This window comes from Pithys albifrons, chromosome 13, assembly GCF_047495875.1.
Source record: "Pithys albifrons albifrons isolate INPA30051 chromosome 13, PitAlb_v1, whole genome shotgun sequence".
In the NCBI taxonomy this organism is placed as follows: Eukaryota; Metazoa; Chordata; class Aves; order Passeriformes; family Thamnophilidae; genus Pithys; species Pithys albifrons.
In genome coordinates this window covers 5,315,908-5,337,946 of record NC_092470.1, presented here as the reverse complement: position 1 = coordinate 5,337,946, position 22,039 = coordinate 5,315,908, and the positions used below count along the sequence as shown (strand labels likewise).

The 22,039-nt window shown below is 48.2% G+C and overlaps 1 protein-coding gene across 1 annotated transcript in view; it reads right to left on the bottom strand.

Moving 5' to 3' along the window:
• HCN4 (hyperpolarization activated cyclic nucleotide gated potassium channel 4) overlaps window positions 1-20,813 on the bottom strand; it is a 95,675-nt gene extending 74,862 nt beyond the window's left edge. The window contains exon 1 of the mRNA XM_071568447.1: window positions 20,113-20,813. Coding sequence (XP_071424548.1) covers window positions 20,113-20,813 — 701 coding nt within the window. The remainder of the gene's footprint in view (window positions 1-20,112) is intronic.
• Window positions 20,814-22,039: the final 1,226 nt, after the last annotated feature.

The following is a 22,039-nucleotide window of genomic DNA, read 5'->3' as shown; positions in this document are numbered from 1 at the left end:
TCGTTTGTTCCGGCTCTAATTTTGGAGCATGAAGGCCAACAGAGTACACATCCCATTTCCCACTAAAACAGCATTATTAATATTTTCTCACTTGCTTGGACACATCTATTAGTATCTCATGCAGAACTCCCTTGTAACAAGCTGCAGAAGCAGTGAAATGTTTGTGGGTACAACTCAAAGGAAAGCTTATTCCCTCTCTTTTTGAAGGTCCAAAGAACCAACAGTTACACACTGAGCCCAGTTTATTGTTGTTCTCACAGCACCACTGAGGTGATCACAGATACAAATTAGTGCAGTGGAAATCCATTGCAGCAGTGGCTGGAGATGCCATGGGAAGATGATATGGTACAGATTCAGTGAGAGGTTTACAAGCACAAGACTCCTCCGGAAGGAAATCAGGTCAGACCCCACTCTGCCCTGTCTGGGTGGACTCCTCTCCCCAGTGGAATGTCAGACCACTCTGTGGTCCCTGCTGAAGGAAGGAGTAGTCTGAGTGCTCATCAAACTTCATCAGAAGGAACCTCCCACCCCACATCCTTCCAGGCTTAACGAATTCAGTGCCATATTCTATTTGTAGCATTTAACCAAAGGTACTCTGAAGGCACAAAGGCTGGGCCAGGAGAGCTTAACCCTCTCTTCACACCCCACCCTCCTGCACTCATTAATATTTGTGGATTCCCCTCTGCTCTGCTGGCTCCACACTGAATCCCAGAGGCTGTCAAGGTGTTGGATGTGTATTGATTCCACCTTGCTCCCAGAATACATTATGCAACAGCCTGCCATGCTAAGGGTCTGGCAATTCCGCATTGTTTGATCTTCTAAAATCTCCTGCTTGTATGAATATGGAAAAGTTCCTCTTTGTTTGCTGCCCATTGATCCAGACATTGACCCTTCTCCGTGTGCATTTATCTCTGATGATTTAATAATGAAAAAGACCAATAAACTGAAGAAGTGAAGGAAGCCCCTTCAGGGGAACCTATTGCTATGGAAACGTGCCATATGTTGTTGGAGAGAATGGAGAGATCAATAAGCACTGCAGCTTCCAAGTCATTGGGAATATGTTGTGGAATGTGAAGGATGAAAGCCTAAAGACATGCATAAGTTGTGACATTATGAAGTTCAGGCCCTGGCCCATATCCAGCATCCAGCATGAGTCAAATCCCAGTGTCTGGACAGTCGGTCAGGAAGGTGGATCTGCACTACAGAGCTCTGAATTATCTCAAAAACCAGCAATGGTGGGCCAAGGGTTTGGTTTCTACACAGGTATATGAAGGAAAGCACCTATCTATATAATCTGTAATGTGATATAGACATGTATCACAGAAACATGGAGTCACAGAATGGTTTGGGTTGGAAGAGACCTTACAGCTCATCTCGTTCCCCAAACCTGCCATGGGCAGGGACACCTTCCACTGTCCCAGGTTGCTCCAAGCCCCATCCAACCTGGCCTTGGGCACTTCCAGGGATGGGGCAGCCACAGCTTCTCTGCCCAACCTGTGCCAGGGCCTCCCCACCCTCACCGCCAACAATTCCTTCCCAATATCCCATCTAACCCTGCCCTCTGGCAGTGGGAAGCCATTCCCCCTTGGCCTGTCACTCCAGGCCCTTGTCCCAAGTCCCTCTCCATCTTGTTGGCTCCTTTCAGGTACTGGAAGACCACAGTTAAGTCACCCCAGAGCCTTCTCCTCTCCAGGTGACCCCCCCAGCTCTCCCAGCCTGGCTCCAGCCCAGAGGGTCTCCAGTCCTGGAGCAGCTCTGTGGCCTCCTCCGGACTTGCTCCAGCAGCTTCACATCCTTGTGCTGTTGTTGCCCAGAGCTGGAGGCAGCTCTGCAGGTGGGGCCTCACCTGAGGGGGCAGAAGAGCAGAATTCCCCCCTCCCCTGCTGCCCATTGTGGGATCAGCCCAGGACACGGGGGGTTCTGGGTATGTCTGTTAGTTCAGAATAAATGCAGAGGACACATGACACCAATTCATGGAACTGGTATCTTCCACCAGGTATCTTCTTGCTAAGTTACAAGGATGACAGGCTGGGTTCTTAAATATTTTGTGTTGACGTGTCTCTCTTAATATGAGTTTGTGTGAGATGAGGATGTCAGCCTCACCACTAGGAAGCCAAATTTACTAAAATTAAACACCAAAATAAGGCAGAGAAATGACATGAGTCACACAACTAGGTAAGAATCACAGTTTAGAAAGTGGGGGATGGTGGAGGGGACATTGCTGTGCTCTCTGGGAGCTGTTGATTTGCCTTGGACTGACAAATTTATGCCCTCATGCTCTGCAGCACTCCACAGGGAAGTGACAAACACGGGCAGCAGAGAGCTAAGTCATCTTGGCTATCTCAGCCAGCTGAGAAAGCCTTCCTGCCATCTGAGATGCCAAAAGTGTCCCTCCTGGGTATTGCTGTGGCACAGCTCAGTGTGGATTAGAAGTCACATCTCCACTCTCCACAAATGGAAAGCAGGGTGAAACAGAAGGTCTCTGAATGGCTTCCCACTGCCAGAGGACAGGGTTAGATGGGATATTGGGAAGGAATTGTTGGCTGTGAGGGTGGGCAGGCCCTGGCACAGGTTGCCCAGAGAAGCTGTGGCTGCCCACCCCTGAAAGTGTCCAAGGCCAGGCTGGACAGGGCTTGGAGCAACCTGGGACAGTGGAAGGTGTCCCTGCCCATGGCAGAGGGGGGAATGAGATGGTCTCTAGTGTTCCTTCCAACCTAAAGCAGTCTGTGATTTTATCATTATTCCAACATCCAGGCTCTAATCAAGGCTCCTTGAGAGAAGTTTGGGGTACACACTGTAACCTTTGAACCAAGCACCACCAGTACAACCATCTCCACAGCAGGTGAAGTCATCAGTGGGCTTAAGCAGCCTTAGAGACAACTCTGCATGTGGTTTAGCTGAGTATGTGGCCATTTAAACCCAGCCCCCTTACAGTGAAAGACCAAAAAAGAGAGGAAGAGCTTCCTCTGCCTGAGGATGGATCAAACCTGAGCCTGATGCAGCCACTGTTCAGCTACATGAAGCAATTTACCCACCAAGGTCCATCTCTGCTCACAGCCACACGTGCTCTCTCATATTCTCTCCTCAACTTCCAAAGTTACCAGGATTGATGTCTGAGACAAACAACAGCATCTGCCAGACTTCAGCACCATTCACACATTCCTACACCCTGTGTGAGCCCTGGATATGCCAGAAGGGGCAGGGAGAAAAACCCTAACCTCTTTCCTGCCTAATGGCAAGGTGGGAACCCAAAAGGCTTCCAGGAAGAGGTAACAGAAGGTAGTTTGGTGTTTTCCAGGGGCCTGCTGAATGACTATATTCAAATCTGTCTCATTTTAAAGGCTCCAAACTTCCTAAACCAGAGAGTCACTGAAGGGAGGGAAAGGCAGCATGACAGAAGGTGTTGGCTGCAGGTGGCTTTCTTTCCCCCCTGACAAGGACAGCTCACCACAGACCTGGAGGTAGGAACACCTGTGAGAGAGAGTTCACTCCCAAGTCAAGTGCCTTCTTTACCAGGTGTTGCTCCTGAGTTAACAACACCTTGGCCTACAGCGATGGCAACTCTAGTGTGAATTTTCTGCCTACTCAGTAAATGTGGCTTAAGTGTTGGAGGAAATGCCAAAGGAGCAATGTGTAAGGACCACGGATTGGGGTGGATGGAGGATAATTCCCCTCCTACCGATGTGTTTTACAGGATGAACAGAACACTGATTTACATCCTTTCTTTAGCCCTGGTGGGCAATGTTCATGCTGGCATCACTGTCTCAGACAAGGCTGAGCACACAGTGCCATGAGCCTCTTTTTGTGGGGAAGAAGATGGGGAAGCAGGGAGGAAGACATCTAAATGGTAATGAGGTACTGCCTATGTGTGTTTCAGTTTCAAGAACACAAAATACCTTTCCTCCTCAACTCTCCTGCTGCTAACATCAGACTCTTGTTTGTAATGAGTTGTTCAGGCTGGAATGGAGCACAATGAATCCTCAAGAAGACTAATGCTGCTGGGATTTTGGGGCTATTCAGGTAGCTGGGACCCCAGACAAGAGATGAATCACCCTCTAAAAATGCAGCAGTTAAGGGGAAAAAAAATGTTCAGTTGCCTCTGACTATTTTGAGCCTGAGAAGAAACTTACTGTGCTCAGGCTGTGCTCACCTAAGGCACCCACTGACCCCTCCAGTCATGGGATGCTGAATTAATTACTGCATGTGCTGAAACACTATGTAGCTCCCAAGGGATTGTTTCCCTTCTGACCTCAAAGCACGTTGGGGCAGGTGGTGGAGTCTCACCCTCAGCATTTGCCAGCTGGGGAAACTGAGGCACAGAGAGGCTCCTGTTCCAGAGTGCCTCACTCACACACAGGTCCTCAACAGGAAGGAGAGGAGATCCCAGGAATCCTGATGTTCACTCCAGTGCCTGAAGGGGACTCAGCTCCCCTTTCAGCTCCACAGAAAGGCAGATCCTCATGCAAGGAGCCACTGGGCTCCAAAGCCCTTCCAGTTCCTGAGTAGCTCTTGTGGTTGTCTCCCCAAAAGTTTCTGCACTGAACTGACTGAAACGAGCAAAAGCTGAAGGGCAGCAGGAGACCTGGGGAAAATGAGGAGGACCTGGTGGACTCTGAGACAGGAGAATGGGAAACCCAGAAACTGGACAGTTAGAATATATTCTCCCCAGAAAGGATAGTCAGGCACAGGTGCCCGCAGAGGATGCTTTGCATCACCAATTACACCCAACATAATTCTCTCCAGTCATTTGTTCCTGTCAAGAAACCTCCCAGAGCAAGTTGGAACTGCAGCCTCTTTCTCCTCACCATTCCAAGTCCCCATTATGATAAAGGAGAATTTGCATAATAAGTGTCCTTTAAAAAAGATACAAAACAGGAAAACACTGGTTGAAAACTTCCTGCAGCATCTTGGTGTAACTCTGATGTCCAGTGCTGCAATTCCAATACACCAAGTGCCAGAGACATGCAGACAAATAGTGATGGGCACCATCAAAAAATGCTTAGATAAATCTTTTCCAGTATGGGCTGGACTTGCTCTGCTCTATTTAAGCCAATGGAACACAGCCATTGAGCCTTGGGGGAGCAAGTGGCAGTCCTAAATCATTTCTTTGATTAATTGTTCTTGGGAAGGAAGAATTCATTAAGCATTCTGCTCAGCAATTAGAAATAAATATATTTTTAGAATGAACAACCTGCCAGAAACAAGTTGTTTTAGAAATATATTCAGCTTGATGCAGCCCATTTTCCATCAATACATGACAAGGAGGCTTCAGCCTGCCAGTTTCCATCCTGCCTAGAGGGACACTGCAGGGAAAGGTAGGACAGTCCTGCCACTGAGGGACTACTTGTGATGTCTGCACCACTCAGGTTCAGACTGTTTGAGCAACTCACTAGAAAATAATGTAGTTTCTCTGTATATTACTATGCCTGACATAAAATGGGAATATACATCCCTGCTGTTTCATAGAAATACGGCAAAGCTATTTCTACAAACAGCTGGAACAGTGCAGATATGATAGTCATGAAAACACAATAAATAATGAAAAAACACCCTGTGTTTACACTTTGGCATCAGGCTCAGACATGCTACAAAGCAAATGTGCAGTAACAATCTCTGCAAAGATTTCTGGCCACACGGTCAGTATAATTGCCCCAGCCCTCAGGCAGAACTGAAACATGCAAGTTGCTTTGCTGACACAGTAAACGATCACCAGAAGGACAGTGGGACAGGTGTCTGTTCCAGGGCAGTGATAGCCAAACACTTCCCTGTCTATTCAAGGTGCAGATTCCACTAAATGAAGTGTAAGTGTGTATTTTAAATCTACCTGTTTTAAATTTCAGACTCCCTCTCTGCAAGGCAGGAGCTCATCACAGGGTCCATTCATGCCCGAGCCCAGAGAACCACAGGGGACTGTGAGATGGGCAGTGCCATTTTGTCCTCCCCACCAGGTCAGAAAAATCTGCTCCTGGTCCTGAGTCTGGAAGAAGAAACCCTAAAAGAACCTAAACATGCTCCGGGGTCTGAAAGTTACAGCCACAAAAGACTATGCCAGGCTTTTAAGTTTTGTGTCTTAAAAGAAAAGACATGTCTTCTCCCTTGGTGCCTGGAGGCAAGTCTGTTCCCTGCCCTGGTTTGGGAATGTGCAATGGCAGCAATGTCTCAATGAATTCCAGCTTTCCCAAGAAGAACACACTCTCAAAGGGCCCTCTTCTCTAAAACATGAAATATCCTTGTAGTGTTTTACTTCTGCACACCCAGGACCCAATTTCAAGGCCACTGCAGCAGGCACTGGCATGGCCTTTGATTTCAGCAGGAGCAGGGATGTGCTGGGGTACCACACAGAGTGGCTGGGAACTTGTGCACTTCAGTAATGCTGCATTACATGATTTCTGTGTTTTTCTTCTTTTTACTTAATCTAGTTCTTCTGTTTAAGTAAGCTTAGAACAAGGCAAAAGCCTGGGCTTTCCTCTTCTTGTTTCATCCCAGCAGAAATGTCTGTGCTGTGACTCAGCCCAACTGGCTGGCACTGGGGACATCACAGGGAGGGTGAGGAAAAGGAGGAGGAAGATGGTTCAGTGATGAGGGTACTGGGGAGAAAGCTCTGCAAGCCACTCCAGCCAACATCCTCAGTGCTTTGGTGGGGAACAGCAGAAAGTCTTTCACTGAAGTCCAGGAAAAGCAGAGAGCAGATTAGCTCTGCTCTCAAGTACATCCAAAACTGTATTAGCTCGTTAGATATTCAGATAGTAAATTAGGGTCCTCCTCATGAAAGACATCAGTGATTCAGAAATAGCTGTTTTGTGGGCGAAGAGCAGAAAATTCAGTGCTCTAAAACACCTCTGCTGGAGCAGCAGAGCAGGGGGCTCACTAAACCCTGCTTTGAAGATCCATTGCACAAACATCAAACTGTGAGTGTAATCTGGTGTTGCTGCATTAGCAGGTCTCAGACAGTGCCAGACACAGAGCCCGACGTGCCTCGGAGGGACGTGCACAGGGCACAGGCCTGAGCTGCCTCCCAGGAGGAAAACCCAATCCCAGTGTCACCCCACGAGCTGCAATGGAGCCTCACCCCTGCTTTTGGCTCCATGTGTCTGTTAATAAAACCTAATTTCAATGAAATGATTGTCAATCCTTCTGCACCCAGAAGAACGTCAGTGTGTGCAGAAATAACCTTACCCAGCACTGTAGCAAGGCCAATGCTGGGGTGAAATGCAGTAGAACAATGTCCAAACTGCAGCTCCAGGGCAGGGGCTGAGTGAAGCTGAAGTACATTATTTGAACTGTACTACAGTTACTTGCAATGTTATCAGGCTGCCTGTAAGGGTGAGTAGTTTGCTCTGTCAACAGCCACGGATTTATAATGATCAGGGTACCTTATATCCCTACAAAACTACCTCATTTGGAATATCCTCCCTTCTGCCTCTGGAACTAACCAGGCCCACCTATATTTTGCCTTTGAAAAACCAGTTTTCAGAGCTTGTGAAGATTCCTCTCCCCTTTTCTGGGACCAGCTGTAGGAAAGCCATGCTCCACCTTGAACCAGACAACTGGAGGTATAGCCAACCATATGTCTTTTTCCCTAACTGGACTGCAGATCTTGGCATCCAGGTTTGGGGCAGGCACAGGTTTCCACTTACCTGTCCTTAGCTGAAAGAGGCACCCCTTCCCTGGAAAAATCTTGGCCACAAGGATGTCTAGAGAAAGCAAGGCCTAAAGATTATTTGTAGGCCAGGCTGAGGAAATGTGAGTGACTCAAGTCAAGGCATCTTGTTGAGCTCTTTCACAGCTTGTCTCTGCATTTCTTATCTAGGAAACTGGATGGGCTGCCATTGCTGAGAGTGTGTGTGTGTGTGATGATTACACTGGAGGAAGTGTTTAAGAACAGCTCAGCCCTGTGAAAGTAATACCCTAGAACAGCTGCCAAGTCCCAGAGGGGTTATGTCCCTGAGTTGGAGTGACTTCCATCCCTCCCTCAGTGTCTCCACAGCTCATGGATAGGCATTGCCTCTTCCACTCACTGTGGGGTTCTCGGCCCTGCAAAGAGGGTTGTGCTGATGGGGGGACTGACCTTCTGAGAAATTTCACTGCTTTTTCTCCTGCTTTGAAACTTTACCTATAGGAAACACAGGACTGAAAGATTTCTGAGGTGGTTTAGGGTGGAAGGAAGGGAAGAAAGAGATAAGTGGTGGTCAGGATGTGGGAATCACCACCTTGTGGTACCAGTGAGTGATCTTTGTACAGTATTTTGACGTGCTCAGCTCTGGTTTACTCTCCTCACATCCCCATCATTCACAAGGCACTGTATTATTAGATGCACCCCCGATGTTATGTATTAATTTCCCAAGCAGACTCATTCACACAGATACAACACATCCACCCACATGCAGCAATGGTTAGACAGACACAAAGCATCCAGCAGCCAATTATTTGGGGTGGGAACAGCTTGCATTAGCTCATGATGAAGCTTAGCCCTAATTCTGCTGAGCTGGAGAGGCTGGAGCTGCGCGTTGCTCTCCTGACTGACTGCGGAGCTCAGAGCAGGGCAGATGATGTCAAGGCAAATCTTTTTTTGTCTGCACTGCAGATTTGGCTGTGTGAATTTACTTGCAAATGAAGCTTTCAGATTCCCTGTTCAAAAGCAGGAGTCCAAGGCCATCCCCACATTTGCCACCGTTAGCCCAAATTCCTGTTTGTGCTGCAAAAGGAGCTGCCTGTGTGTGGAAGGCTCAGGCCCAACTTCCAACCAGTATCTACAGAGAACAAGAAGCCAATGGAATCCACCCTGTTTGGGTGATGGATCCAGAGCAGATGAGAGAGGAGTGCCTGTGCTGCAAAGGGACAGCAGAGGAGCTCAGTCACAACAGGAACACACAGAGGAGAGACCCCAACAGTGGAACCTTCCATGAGGTTTTGCAAAAGCAAGGACCACAAACTGTCCAAAATCAGTCAGGGTTTAGCCAAAAGGCCCTGCCAAGTCTGGAGTTTAAACGTGTCTGACCCAGGCATTTGTTCCAACTCCCTGGATCCTCCAACCACAGCATACACAGTGTATGGCCCTAACCAAGGCTGGCACATCCCAATCACACTTGTGTGTGCACTAAAAGCCGAAGGTCACGACAGATTATCCCAAAGACTCAACAGTCAGCCAACTAAAGGGATGTTTCTGAAGTTGCCACACCACAGGAAGGGACAGACATCTTGCCATCTCCTGTGCCAGACCTGTTATTCCAGAGTGTTTACTGAAGTCAGGAGTCACATATTCCCAAAAAGAAGGGTAGCACACCTTGCAGTACACGTGACTAGCGAGGAAAAGATGGAACATTTTCTTTTTGGAGCATCTCCAAACCCCATGCAGGGGCTGCACAATTCTCATTTACAGACATAAAGAGTAAAATTCCCCTTGTCTCCCTCTCCGTGCAGGCTTTTTCCTACCTTTCTCCAGCCTAGTTCTAAATGTGCCAGACAATACAGCACCATACATGGAACTGTAGAGCACTGGTAACCACCTTCCCTGTTAAGACAAAGGAACTGGTGATTCAGGAATCACCGAACAGTGATGGAACAGAGATCCACTCATTTTTGGGGTCCTAACAAAAGATGGATGAGATAAGAACAAATCTACAGCAGTACACAGAAACTGAGAACCAAGAAGAAATTCTCATGAAACTGCCCTGTAAATAACTACCACACACCTGCTGACATCTACTCTGGCATCTGCTGTTACATAAAATATTTTAGTCCTCCAGCATCTTCCATGCTCTCTGGCAGCACCATTTTCCTTTTCAAAGCTGGAGAAATCAAGGCAGAAAGTATCTGTCCAGGGTGGCTGACAGGGCCCAAAACAGATGCCTGACTTGCCTTCAAGCTTGTCCTTCTGGCTGTTGTACATTGCTTGTGATTCAAAGTGCATCTGCAGCTAAATGAGCATGGGAGAATGATACAAATGCTTTGTATGGGCATCAAGGAGAACAGACCATCATCTGTAGTCTAGACTGGTCCTTTTTCCTGCCCTCCCCACAATTCACAGAAAAATAGGGATGAAAAAATGCATTCCTCTTGTTATTAATAGAAGTAATAACTTGTGCATGCATTAGTACTTTAAAGCAAGGGGGAAAGGTCAAGCATCAAGAATTTGTGCTTAATGAAAGTGGGTTTGCTATTGTTAGAAAAGCTGCACTGAGAGAGTCATCATTATCACGTCTCTTATCGTTTGGACTGTTGGGAGAGCTGGTCCAGGACTGCCTTTGCACTGCCTCGCTCTGCAACTCCTGCTGCTCTGCAGAGAGCCAGGATGTCACTGCACTGCCTCTCTGCACCACCTCCAGCTGGACACGAAGGTGGACAGAGGTGAGGGAACACAGGGAGCAGGGCTGGCTAATCAGGGGCTGCACCTTGCCCCTGTCCCCTGGTGACACACTCATCACGCACACGCTGCTCCTTCGCAGCCACTGCCCTGGGTGACAGTGTTAGAGCAGGGATGAGCGAGCACCTTGCCCTGAAATCATGGGGGAAGGAAAGGACTTATTAAGGTGGAGTCCCCCAGTCTCTGGAATGCAGCTGTTATCTCCCTCCCGAGCCTTGGAGTCCTGATAACTTTGCAAGACGTTTCTTTCCCACACCCAAGCAAATGCAAATGCACTTCACCTTATTTTCCATCCCCCACTGTGCTCAGGTGGAGCTGAGGATCACACTCTAACAGTGGCTCTGACCAAGAGAACCCACTCCCAGCAGAGTTCCTCTGCATACAGTCCCACTGGATCTGTGCACCCCTAGGGATGAGGAGATACTCTGTGTACAGCTACCCATCTCCTGGCAGTCACAAGCACCTTGAGCACAGCTGTGAAAATCAAAACCCAAGAGTTACAGCTCCTACACTGGAGTCAGCTGGCAACTTGCAGCTCCTCTCCTGCCTCTGAGCTCTGTAACAATGGAAGCACAAACACAGACAACCCTTCCATCCACAGAGGCAGAGATTTAAATCCTTAATTAGCACATTTGGACGAGTCACCACAAATGAGATTAGCTTCTGTGAACTGCTGGGGAAGCTGCAGTGCCCCTGTAGTGTGGAAGTGGTGGGCCCTCAAGCTGACCTTGGAATTCCCCTTTGGATGCTCATCTGCTTTGCTCTCACAGCACTGTCTTCCCCTGCTGCCTGCAGGGTCTCCTTGGGAGATAAGACTGGGTTCTCCTACAGCCTGGAGCTAACACAGGACACGGGGTGACCATATTTGATGTCAGCCACTGTGAATGTGCTGCACGGAGAGTAATTCCGATTTGTAAAGGCACTTCCCAGGTAGCAAACCACTCAACCTGAAAGGGGGCAGGAAAAGGCCAACAGCACCTTGTTAGCCCAGTACACACCTGCTCCCTCTTTTCTGTTTCTGGAGTCCTGAGTGCTGTTTCTGCTGACAAACCCTGGGTTTAGTGGTGTCAGCACTGCAGAGCTGTGGAGCTGCACAGAGCCAAGCTGTGTTCTCCTCTGCCTCCTGCTTCACCAAAAACCACTCAGTAAGGACACCTGGGCACTCCACACTGCTTGTCATACACAGAGCAGCTCTGATGGGGAGCCTGCAGGGTGAACGAGTGGTGCTGCCTGGGCAAGAAACCTTGTCCTGCCCTGTAGGCTGAAAAGTGACTGTTTTCCAATCACCTCACTGAGAAATGCTCAAAGTGTGGGAATGAGCTCTGTGCTGCTGCTGGGAGAGCCCTGTCCACCATAATGACTCTGACTCTTCTGCAACTAAGTACCTCTCATGAAGTTACAGATCCCTATAGACACCCAAGAGGCAGTGATGTCACCAGCTGGGTGCTGCCTGCCTGGACAGATGGCTGTGGGTGCTGCACCTACACCAGCAGGCACAGTGTGTGGGACACGGAGTCAGGGAAGGAGCAGGAGAGGACACAGGTCTCTCCGCTGGGAAATGAGCCTATGCTCTGTCACAGACCAGGAAAGGGATATAACAGCATCTGCCAGAGGTGGTGATTTTCATAATTCTTCCTCTTGGAAATAGCCTCATTCCTCCCCACACAGGGACAGCCTGGACTGTTCATCCACAGACCTTGCGGCATAAACATTTAGGGGTGGAATCTCATGCTCTCAGTAACCACGTCCCTCCGGCCTGGCCTTTCCCTTACACTCAGCAGTGGAAATGGGTTTTTTGAAGTTCTCAAAAGGAGTTGGCACCTTTCTTTCTGAGTGACATTCATCTGTAGGTAAATTGATTTAATAGCTTGTTAGAGTGCCAATTAGAACCAACAATAACTCAATTGACCTATAACTGCCTTGGCACCACCACAGCTTTCAAAAATAAGAGAAAGGAAGAAATCTCTGCTCTGGCAGAGATGAGAGCTCAGATAGTTGGTTTCAAGAGCAAACTGAGGGATTCATGGCCTTGCTAATGAGATGCTCATAACACATCAGAAACAAAGACAAATTTCAATGGTTTCAAGCTAAAATGACACTATGTTATCTCCAGACAAAGATCACTCTTTTATCTGTATAATAAATGGATTTCAGTGCAGCAGCAGTGACTCTACAGCAGAAAAAAACTCAGTGCTACAGAAAGCACTAGCACAGTTACCTAACCAGAATTACACTGTACTGAAAACCCAAGTTTACCTCCTCATAATAGTGCTGAGAAATCACTGATTCCATGTCTACCTACTAATAAACACCTTCAGAAAACACATTCTTCCCTCTAACATAATCTGCTTCATACTAATGCAGTGGAGATTGTGCTTCCATAAAAATTCATTTTAAATGCTTAGCTCCAAGGACTGAGGTATTTCAAGTTTAAAAAATAGAAAAATGGAAAATGTTAGTAGAGTTTGTCTAAACATTGGTAGTGTCCAAGGATAGAAAGAAGGATAATGTGGAAGAGTTTTAAATTACTAGGCAAAAGGATCCAATCTTAAATCAGGAAGGGGACAAAGAAAACTGAAATTATTTGAAGAGTTGGAAGGACAAGAGCAACTAAGAATATACGGAAGGAGAGGGAACTACTTTGGAGAGACCCAGCCAGAGAAAAATGTGAAGGATAAGGATGGAGACTGGAACTGGACTGAGTCAAGACCCAAGTCAACACACTGCAATGGAACACGGCAAGGGGTGAGGGGAGATACTAAAAACTAAGAGGAAATCTTAGTGATCAGATGATAAGCTGGATATTGGGATCTATGACTGGCTGGACAAGAGATGCAGCATGAGAAGCCTCAAAAATGGAGAAGGGATTGGTGGGATGACAAACACAAACTTGAAGTGAGGAATGGGGAAAACAACAGGTTGGAAAAGAGTGGGACTAAAGGTGAAAAGGAGAAAACAAGCAAAGAGTTTGTAACAGGCAGAGTGTGTTTCCCTCTGAAGCCTGGAGAGTGTCCCAGGAATCTGGTGCATCACTGTTCCCTTGTTGTAACTCCCTGCCATGGCCACTGCTTATTTCAGAGCAGAGGGCAGGGCAGCACAGCCTTGGAACAATCCACACCTGCCAATGAATCCAGAGGATAGGGATTGATTTTGTTTCTTAAAACCTTAACACTTGTACAAAATGCTGTATTAAGAATTAGACTGCAAAGTCAAAATGGAACAGCAGGAGGGAGGTTGGCTGTATGTTATGTTATGATATGTTATGTTATGATAGAATCATAGACTTATAGAAAGATAGAATCACAGAATCAGTTGGGTTGGAAAAGACCTCCGAGATCACCAAGTCCAACCCTTGGTCCAACTCCAGTCCCTTTACCAGATCATGGCACTCAGTGCCACGGCCAAGCTCAGCTGAAAAACCTCCAGGGATGGGGAATCCACCCCCTCTCTGGGCAGCCCATTCCAATGCCTGAGCACTCTCTCTGCAAAGAATTTTTTTCTGATCTCCAACTTCAATTTGCCCTGGCAGAGCTTGAGCCCCCCTTGTCCTATTGCTGAGTGCCTGCTGTTATGTTATGTTATGTTATGTTATGTTATGTTATGTTATGTTATGTTATGTTATGTTATGTTATGTTATATGTTATGTTATGTTTTATGTTATATGTTATGTGGTATGTTACAGTTGTTACATGGTTCAGACCAGTTCTTCCCAGAGAGTTCATGCTTCCTCCAAGATGGGAGGAAGGGCTTGAGGCAGGTGTGTGCAGGCAAGACATTTTGTACAGGAGCCCATTTCTTGCCCAATCTGGCAGGTTTGCAATGGAAGAGATAAGGAATGAGATGTGATGCCAGGGCAGGTGAGTGGTGCCCTGGAGACTCCCCATCTGCCAAGAAGTTCCTGCAGAGGTGTTAGACAGAGCACTCAATTCAAAACTGGAATTAGAATAATAGTCTCAGATGATGATTTAAAGAGAACATGATGTCATTGTTTACAGTGGATGGTGATTTTTTGCTATAACAACAGACAAAGTAACAACCCCCAGAGGCTTGGGAAGAGGGTGGGTGGGATCAGCAGGGCTCCTTCTCCGTCTGGCTGCTCCCCAAGCCACACCAACACATGGGCCAAACTACAGTGTCCCCATTCTCTGAAAGCACCCATTACTCTCAGAACAGGTGGCCATTAGCCCTGTGTCCTTCTCTTCTGGGTCCCAGGGATGGCAGATTCCCTGTGGAGCACCCCCAGGGCAGAGCTCTGAACAAAAGGGATGCTGTGCAAGGCCTTCTGCTCTGCAAAACTGGGCCTCAATTCCACCACAGCAGTTCCTGGATGTTTTTGACCTCAGTCTCTACGAGTCTCTGCAACCTCACTACAACCTGGAGATGACAGTACCTGTTTCCTCGCCAAGGTGTCACAAAGCAAATTGAAAATTTATTAGTGTTATGGTTAAATATTTTATCAGTGTTAAAACAACAAATGAACAAACAAACAAACCCACAAAAAAATTAGTTTGGGTTTTTTTTCAGAATAGGATCTGAGTAAGACATAATAAATAAGGTGTGTTATTTTACAAGGGGAGATGGAGAAAATGTTTAATAGCTTTTCCCAAGGGAACCATCCCTGAGTGAACTGAGGGAACCATGGGCTTCTGTGGAAGAGATAATGTCTTCACCTATTGGAAACAGATTGGTATGAAGAGCCTGAATTAAGTTTATGCAGAAAATCCTAATCACAGCCCACTGTTAAATCTCAAAGCTTGCTTTAGTATTTATTTATCTAATTTTCTGCATGTGAAATATCATAATATTATAATATAGTCTTAAAATACATCATGGTGATACACTGAGGTGTTTCTGAGGCCTTCCTGTTTTCAAGCTCGGGTCTGAACTTGTCTCGTACACAAAACTATATTCCTGCATGGACTGTCTAGTGTGGGATTCTGTACCTTGCACCTCCTGACATGTCGGCTGGGACATGAAGCATTGATGACTTGGCCATGGACATTTCTTCTCCTGCAATGTGATTCAAAGTCCACTGAACACAACTGAAACCCAACCCATGCTGTTCAGCAGCATTTGGATTATCCTTCATATTATTCCTGATTGGATCCCCTCGTTCTGCTCCAGAAAACCACCCTGGGAATTGGCAGGAGAGTTCTCTGCAGCAAAGGCAGCAGGATCTGACCCCCCTCAGCCTGCAGTGTCCCCATGTTACTCCAAGGCAACACAAACCAGCACAGAGGGGAAGGGAAGAGCAGAGAGCCCCTCAAACCTGGGCCTGTTTGCACTTCCCACTGGATTCCAACGACAGGCACAGGTTCTGCTACTAATGCAGCTGCTCCCTGACCTTTCCCTCTGTGCAGAGCTCTCCCTGACCCAGAATTTCCATGTGCTGTACATTCAGCTCACACAATGGGTACTTTGAGCAGTGGGCAAGTCATGGGATCAGCGTTTGCCACTGTGGGCAGCCCCTGAGCGTGGGCAGGAATGAAGCAAGGCTGGCACAAGAAGAATTTTGGGCAGAAGGTAGAGAAAAGGGCATTGCTGTCTGAGAGCAGGGAGCAACACTCACCTCAGGGAGCTGCCAAAGTCAGTGAGCACTGCTGGACACTCCACTAATTGTTTACCCTTCTAACAAAACAGGGAAAACCTTCCCAGTGAAAACATCTCCACAGGCAGAGCAGTGCTCTGAGAGGCACTGGAAACAGGGTCTGCTCAGGAGAGGGGGAAAGGGAACCACACATCCTTCCCATTTTGACTCCATCCCATCAGTGCTAATGGGTTCAGATATTTGGACTATAATTAGTAGATCCCACTGATTCCCCCAAAGAAGGCAGTGGGCTGAATGACACTGCAGCATGACGGGAAGCAAATGATTTTGTTCTTTCCCCTACCTTATACCTCACACCTGAGCATCTGTTTTCTTGGTGCCACGGAAATCTCCCCAGGGTCCCAGCACCAGGGAGCTCTGGCAGAGGGAGCAAAAGAAAACAAGGATCTGTTTGCAGAAAAGAATTACAGGTAAGGGAGAACAATGAAGACAAAAATTCTAAAATCTGTAATTGTGTCTGTTTTCCATTGTTTTCAAAGAGACAGCAGCTTCTCTTCTCTGTGAAGAAGTTAATAGATTACTGGGCAGTGAATAATGTGCAGTTCTATTTACATCCACTGTTTGGACTATTTTGGTCCCTCAGATAGTGTATCTGTTCTCAGGTCTTTCTAAAAGCAGCATGCTACCCTTTTTTTGCAAGCAATTCTGGGCAGCAGCTACAACCCATATGCTTCAGTCAGCTACAAACTAGACAGATCATTGTTTGTCTGGAATTTTTTTATTAAACCAATTGTACTGGATCAATGCTTCCTCTAAGCAATAAATTACAATTCTATCTGCCCAGTGAAAAAGCTTTCAAAGTCACAGATGAATGTTGATCTAGGAAATACAGTTTGGCTCTGAACTGATGTGTGACCAACCACAGATGCAAACAAACTCCAGCTGCCAGCACATACATCTGCACCTCAGAAGGGGAGCCAGTATTCTGATTTTCATTAGAAATTGCTAAGACACCTTTTAAGTGCTTCTAGAACCAGCCCACTGCATTAGTCAGGAGTACTCAGGGGCACTGAGCTTGGCTTTTATAAAGGTCATTTGATGTCTTTTCCCCTCACAATGGACTAAAAGCAGAGATCAACAGAGCCTGAATCTATATTAATCTGCTTTACTCTTGGAGGGTCATAGATTTGCCACTGGAATTAGCCATATTAGATGCTAAAATGATAATTTAATGAGACAATGATGAAAGCCTCTGTTCAGTTCTAAATTGGGAACTCTTCTTGCATAGCACAAAGGAGAAGCAACTCCATGAAGTCAGAGGATTTCACCAATGTCATTTCGCAGCAGCAAATTGGGCTGGAGTGTTCCATGCAAAACTTCCCCTCTCAAGCTGTGCTGAGACCAGAGTCACGAGATGTGGAGCTCCACCCATGCTGGAGATGCACCTCGCTCTCAGAGGGGAAACTGGTTTCCCCAAAAGGCAGAAAGCAAGTTCGGAGTCTGAATATTGATTAACTTCAAACTGGTACCCCAAATGCTGCTGCACAGCCTTGGGGACAGCAAAGTGCAGGACAATGGAGCTCGTGCCTCTGAGATCCTGTGGCTCTGGGATCTGCACCCACCTACAGCACAGAACAACCAGGCATTGCACTGCGTAATTCCCAAGGCACTACACACACTCCTCTGGGTCAGGATATTGCAAATATTTTGGTAATATCTGCTCTTTGGTGCAGTCTGCTGCATTCCAGAGGTCAAAACATGTTACTTGTACAGATTCCTTAGTAGTGGGAAGGAAGGTACACAAATCTGGAAGGCTCCCACTGCTCCTCCAAGGCAGCCATTGTTCACAGGTCATTGTCCATGGAAGCCCAGGCCTTTTCTCCAAGCAGCATCCACATTCAAACAGACAGACTGTACGTGACCTACAGACAGGGGGGAACAAAGTTCCCCTGAAAATATCCCCCCTGACCAGGCAGTGGTGCCTCCAGCTCCTCCTGGCCTCATGTCCCGTCAGTCCCACTGCCCCACCTGGGGCTGGCAGGTGACAGCAGGGACACAGACCGTGCTGGTGTGCTGGGCTTTCACACCACTTCAGGAGAGACTCATGGCAGGGGGGATCAGCCCACCTGGAATCTGCCCCAGGCCGCTCTTGCCCCAGGGTACAGATATCCAACTCCCTGTGCCTTCTCTGCACAAATTCCCAGCTATGTCAGGGAAGGATTATGTTCTAATACCAAGAGTCAACCATGCATTCACAGAGACCTGCATGCACAGAACAGCTCGGTGGGATCATCTGGCTGGGGGAGTCAGAGCTTGCCAGCATATTTCATTCCTTTGTACAGGGCTAGGAGTGGCCAAGTGCCTCAGAAATAAAAACTTACCTCATCATTTTAAGGAATAAGCACTGGTTCAGAAGGAACCTTAAAAACCCAAACTCTTAGGACCATCTCACCTTGGGCAAGGTGGTTATCTCAGCTACTGCTACTGGAGTTTGCCAGTCTGGTTCTACGCTGAAACAGTCATAAAGATGGAAGGGAATAAACCCCCTATACAGAGACACAAAGATGTGCAAACTAAATGCTGCTTTTACATAAATCCAAATACAATCCAAAGACTAAATCCAAAATTCCTTGAGGGTGTGACACACAGAGAAGACCTTGCAAGAATAACCCAAGAAAGCACAGTGGTTAGTTTTTAACTCCAGACTTGTGGCAAATAATACAAAGATCTACAGGCAAGAGTATGAAGTAGGTTTTGCTCTTTTCAAAGGTGATCACTCTCCCATTACTCCATCAGTCACAACTGGGAGGCAATTTTATACTCTTTCCAATCTGGAATTGGGTAGGATTGTGCTTGCAAGGACTATGTATCATGCTGTAGCTACTGGAAAGCCTCAAAAGCTCACTCAGCTGTGTGCTCGGGACACTTGAATGCACTGAATTTAAATGACAGTGCAGTCTTCCAACTCACATAGCCTTCTAATAACATTTGTTAATCCAAGCAAATATCAAGGAATCTGGTCAGTGCCAGTGCTGAGGCTGCTCAGCGTGTGGGCCACTTGCTAAATCCCTAATAGGGAGTGTCAAGAGGTTTCTGTCACTGCTCTTTGGGCACCCAAGTCCAACCTGGAACTCTTTCCTGCAATTACCTTGCTAACCGGATTTTAGGGAGTATTGCAAGGTTTCTTGAAGAGTCCAAGAATTCAATAAAATCATGTAGTCTGACAGACATGATTGAATAATGTTCTTCTACCGTGTGCTTTTAAATGTGAGATGTAAGCCTGTTGTAATTAAAGTTGAAGCAATAAACCTTAGCCATTGATTGCATTAAGTAATTAATTATTGATTGCAGTACTTTACATACATATTGCACAGGACAATTCACCTGTGCAGTAGACAATACTTTGCTCAGAAATACCCAAATACAACCCTTCTGCTATGCAGAACTATACAAAAACTGGCTCTAGGGTTTACAAGTTAATTTCCTTATTAACCTCCATGGAAATGTTGCTGTGGAGTGAAAGCAAGACATCACTTTCATAAAGACAGTGCTAACTGCTCCCTATCCAAATTAATTTTGGAAATAAGGATGTACTGATGCAAGAGAGGATCTTTCTCTGTAAGACTGTGAAGGTGTTAAGTTCCTTCTGAATGAATTCTGCCATCCCCTGCACATACCAATTCCTGACAAGCCATGCTGCAGTGAGACACTGTGAGGAGCAGCAACAGTAGCAACATCCTTTCCTAACTCTTGGGAAAGGAGAATGGAGAGAGGACTCCGAGGTGTGAAAATGGGAAGCATTAGTCAGTCAGAGCACACATTCTGAACTGGGGATGTAGGACTAGTTAAGCAGCAGACACCACACTTCTAGCCTAGAGTTGTGCATCAGGTGGGAACATTTTTCCCCACTTACACTAAACTTAAGGAGAGCCTTTCCCTTATAATGAAGCAAAGCAAGAGATATTTGTTTGTTTAAAAAGAACTTAAAATTTATAATAGTGTGGGGACAATAAATTAAGGTTCAATGTAAATGAAACCTGCAGATTGTTTGAGTGGAGCAGATCTTGGCTGTGTCCTCCAGCTCCCCTGACTAGGAGATGAACAAGGAAAGTTGTGTTGGGGTGGGTGCACTGTGCAGGAGGTGGTGTGGGAAGGGGCAGGCCAGCTGGTTTGGAGTGGGGCAGGAAGGGGGGGTTTGTACCTGAAGTCGCTGTAGGGGTGGATGATCCAGAACCCGGCTGACTTAACCCTCTCCTGCTCCCTCTCCACGGCCTTCTGGCTGCCAAACATCCTCAAGGAGAATTTGTTGACCCCCGGTTGGAGCATGGCCCCGAACTGCCTCTGCATGAAACCGGCTTGGCCCAGCCTCTGCTCCTCATCGGGGGTGATCTGGTCGCACCCTCCACCTCCTTCCACTTTGATGGAAGTGGAGGAGCAGGCCCGGGGGGGCTGCTGGGGCTCCGGGGGGGATGCGGGCGGGGGGGGCGCGGGCAGCCCCTGCTCCAGGTCCCCACTGCCGGGGGGGCTCTTGTCCTCGCTGGGGGAGGCCGGCTCCCCCTCGCCGCCGATCAGCCTCTTCTCCTCGGCCGCGTCGTGGAGGTGCCTGCTGGTCAGCGAGGACAGGCTCCCTTTGAAGCGGCGGCAGTCCCCGTTGGTGCTGGTCTTGGCGCCCTTGCCGCCGGCCTCCGTCTCCAGCAGGCCGGGGTCCCCCCCTCGGCCGGGGTCCCCCCCGAGGGCCCGGGTGCTCCCAGCAGAGGGCGAAGGCAGTGGCTTCAGCCTGATGCTTTTCCTCCGGGTGTCCTTGTCGCTGTCATCCTCCTCGTCCATGATCGACGCCTTGGGTCCGATCTGCTGGGGCAGGCTGTAGAGCCTCTTGCGCATGGAGGGGGGCAGCTTGTCCATGGCCGATGCTGCTGCTGCTGCTGCTCAGTGGGAGGGAGAGACCCCCGCTCTGCCCAACGAGGGCAACCGGCACTGCCCCTAGGTCCCTGCCCCCAGCTCAAGGGGCAGAGGGGACCACAGACTGGCGTGTCATCTCCTTACCAGACTGTGGCATCCACAGGCTCTGCATCAAAACACAGCCACTGCATCCAGAAGGGAAGGGAAGGAAAAAAATAAAAAAGAGGGAAGGCAAAAAATCCCCCCCCCTTCTCCTCCGTTGTCCCGATTTGGCTACTTGCTGCTCGTCTCCCCTTGGTGAGTGTTACTGCAATCCCTGTCTGCTCAGATCCTGAGCACTGGGCAAGAAGTCTACAGGAGAGCCACACACTCCTGGCTGGAAAGCGAGGGAGGGCGGCAGCAGCAGCAGCAGCCGCCTTGCCATGTTGGCTTCGAGATGCAAATGTGCCGTGTCTCCCGGCGGGCAGACATCATCCGGAAAGCGAAGCTCAAGCCCGGGTGCCTCAAACTCCTCAACCTGCCGGCCAATAACACAATGAACTGCAACCTGCAGCGGCCACTGCTTGCTTACATCACTGTCATCACTTATTCCTCATGCAGCCCCTGCTCCTGGGAATATTCATGAAGCGATCCCATTCTATTGGGTTGCCATAGGAGCGACTACTGCACACAGGCTCTGCCTACCTGAGACAGCACCCGGGCTTCTTAAAGGGGCAACGCCCGGCAGCGCCGGGGCTGGAGCCGCCGCTCCTGCGGGCACGGGGCGTTGCGGGCCGGCAGCCCAGGCTCGGGGCCAGCGGGGCTCATCGGCCACAGCCCCCGCGCCGCCGCGGACCGAGAAACAGCAGCATCGTAAACATGAAAATAATAATTAAACAGGAGCGAGAATATTCCTTTTCTCTCAGATGCGGGCGATCCCTTCTCCTCCTAGAGGTGTGGCTGCTGGGGGCAGGTTTGCTTGTGTAGGCACGGGGGGTTTTGTGCGAAGGGGCGAATACAAATCTAAAGGGAAAACAGCGGTTCACCTTGAAAATCTCACTTGCATGCAAAGCAGGGGCTCGGAGAGTGCCTGTGTTGCCTAGCAGAAGTTTGCCTGCTGGGAACACGCTGCGTTCGCGCCCGTCCGCAGAGTCCCGAAGGGTTGGATGGACCCTTTTTCCTTTTCTCCCTCGCTCCCCGTTAGTCATGCAAACCGGTACCATTCCTCCCCTGCGGGGCTGGGTCTGTAA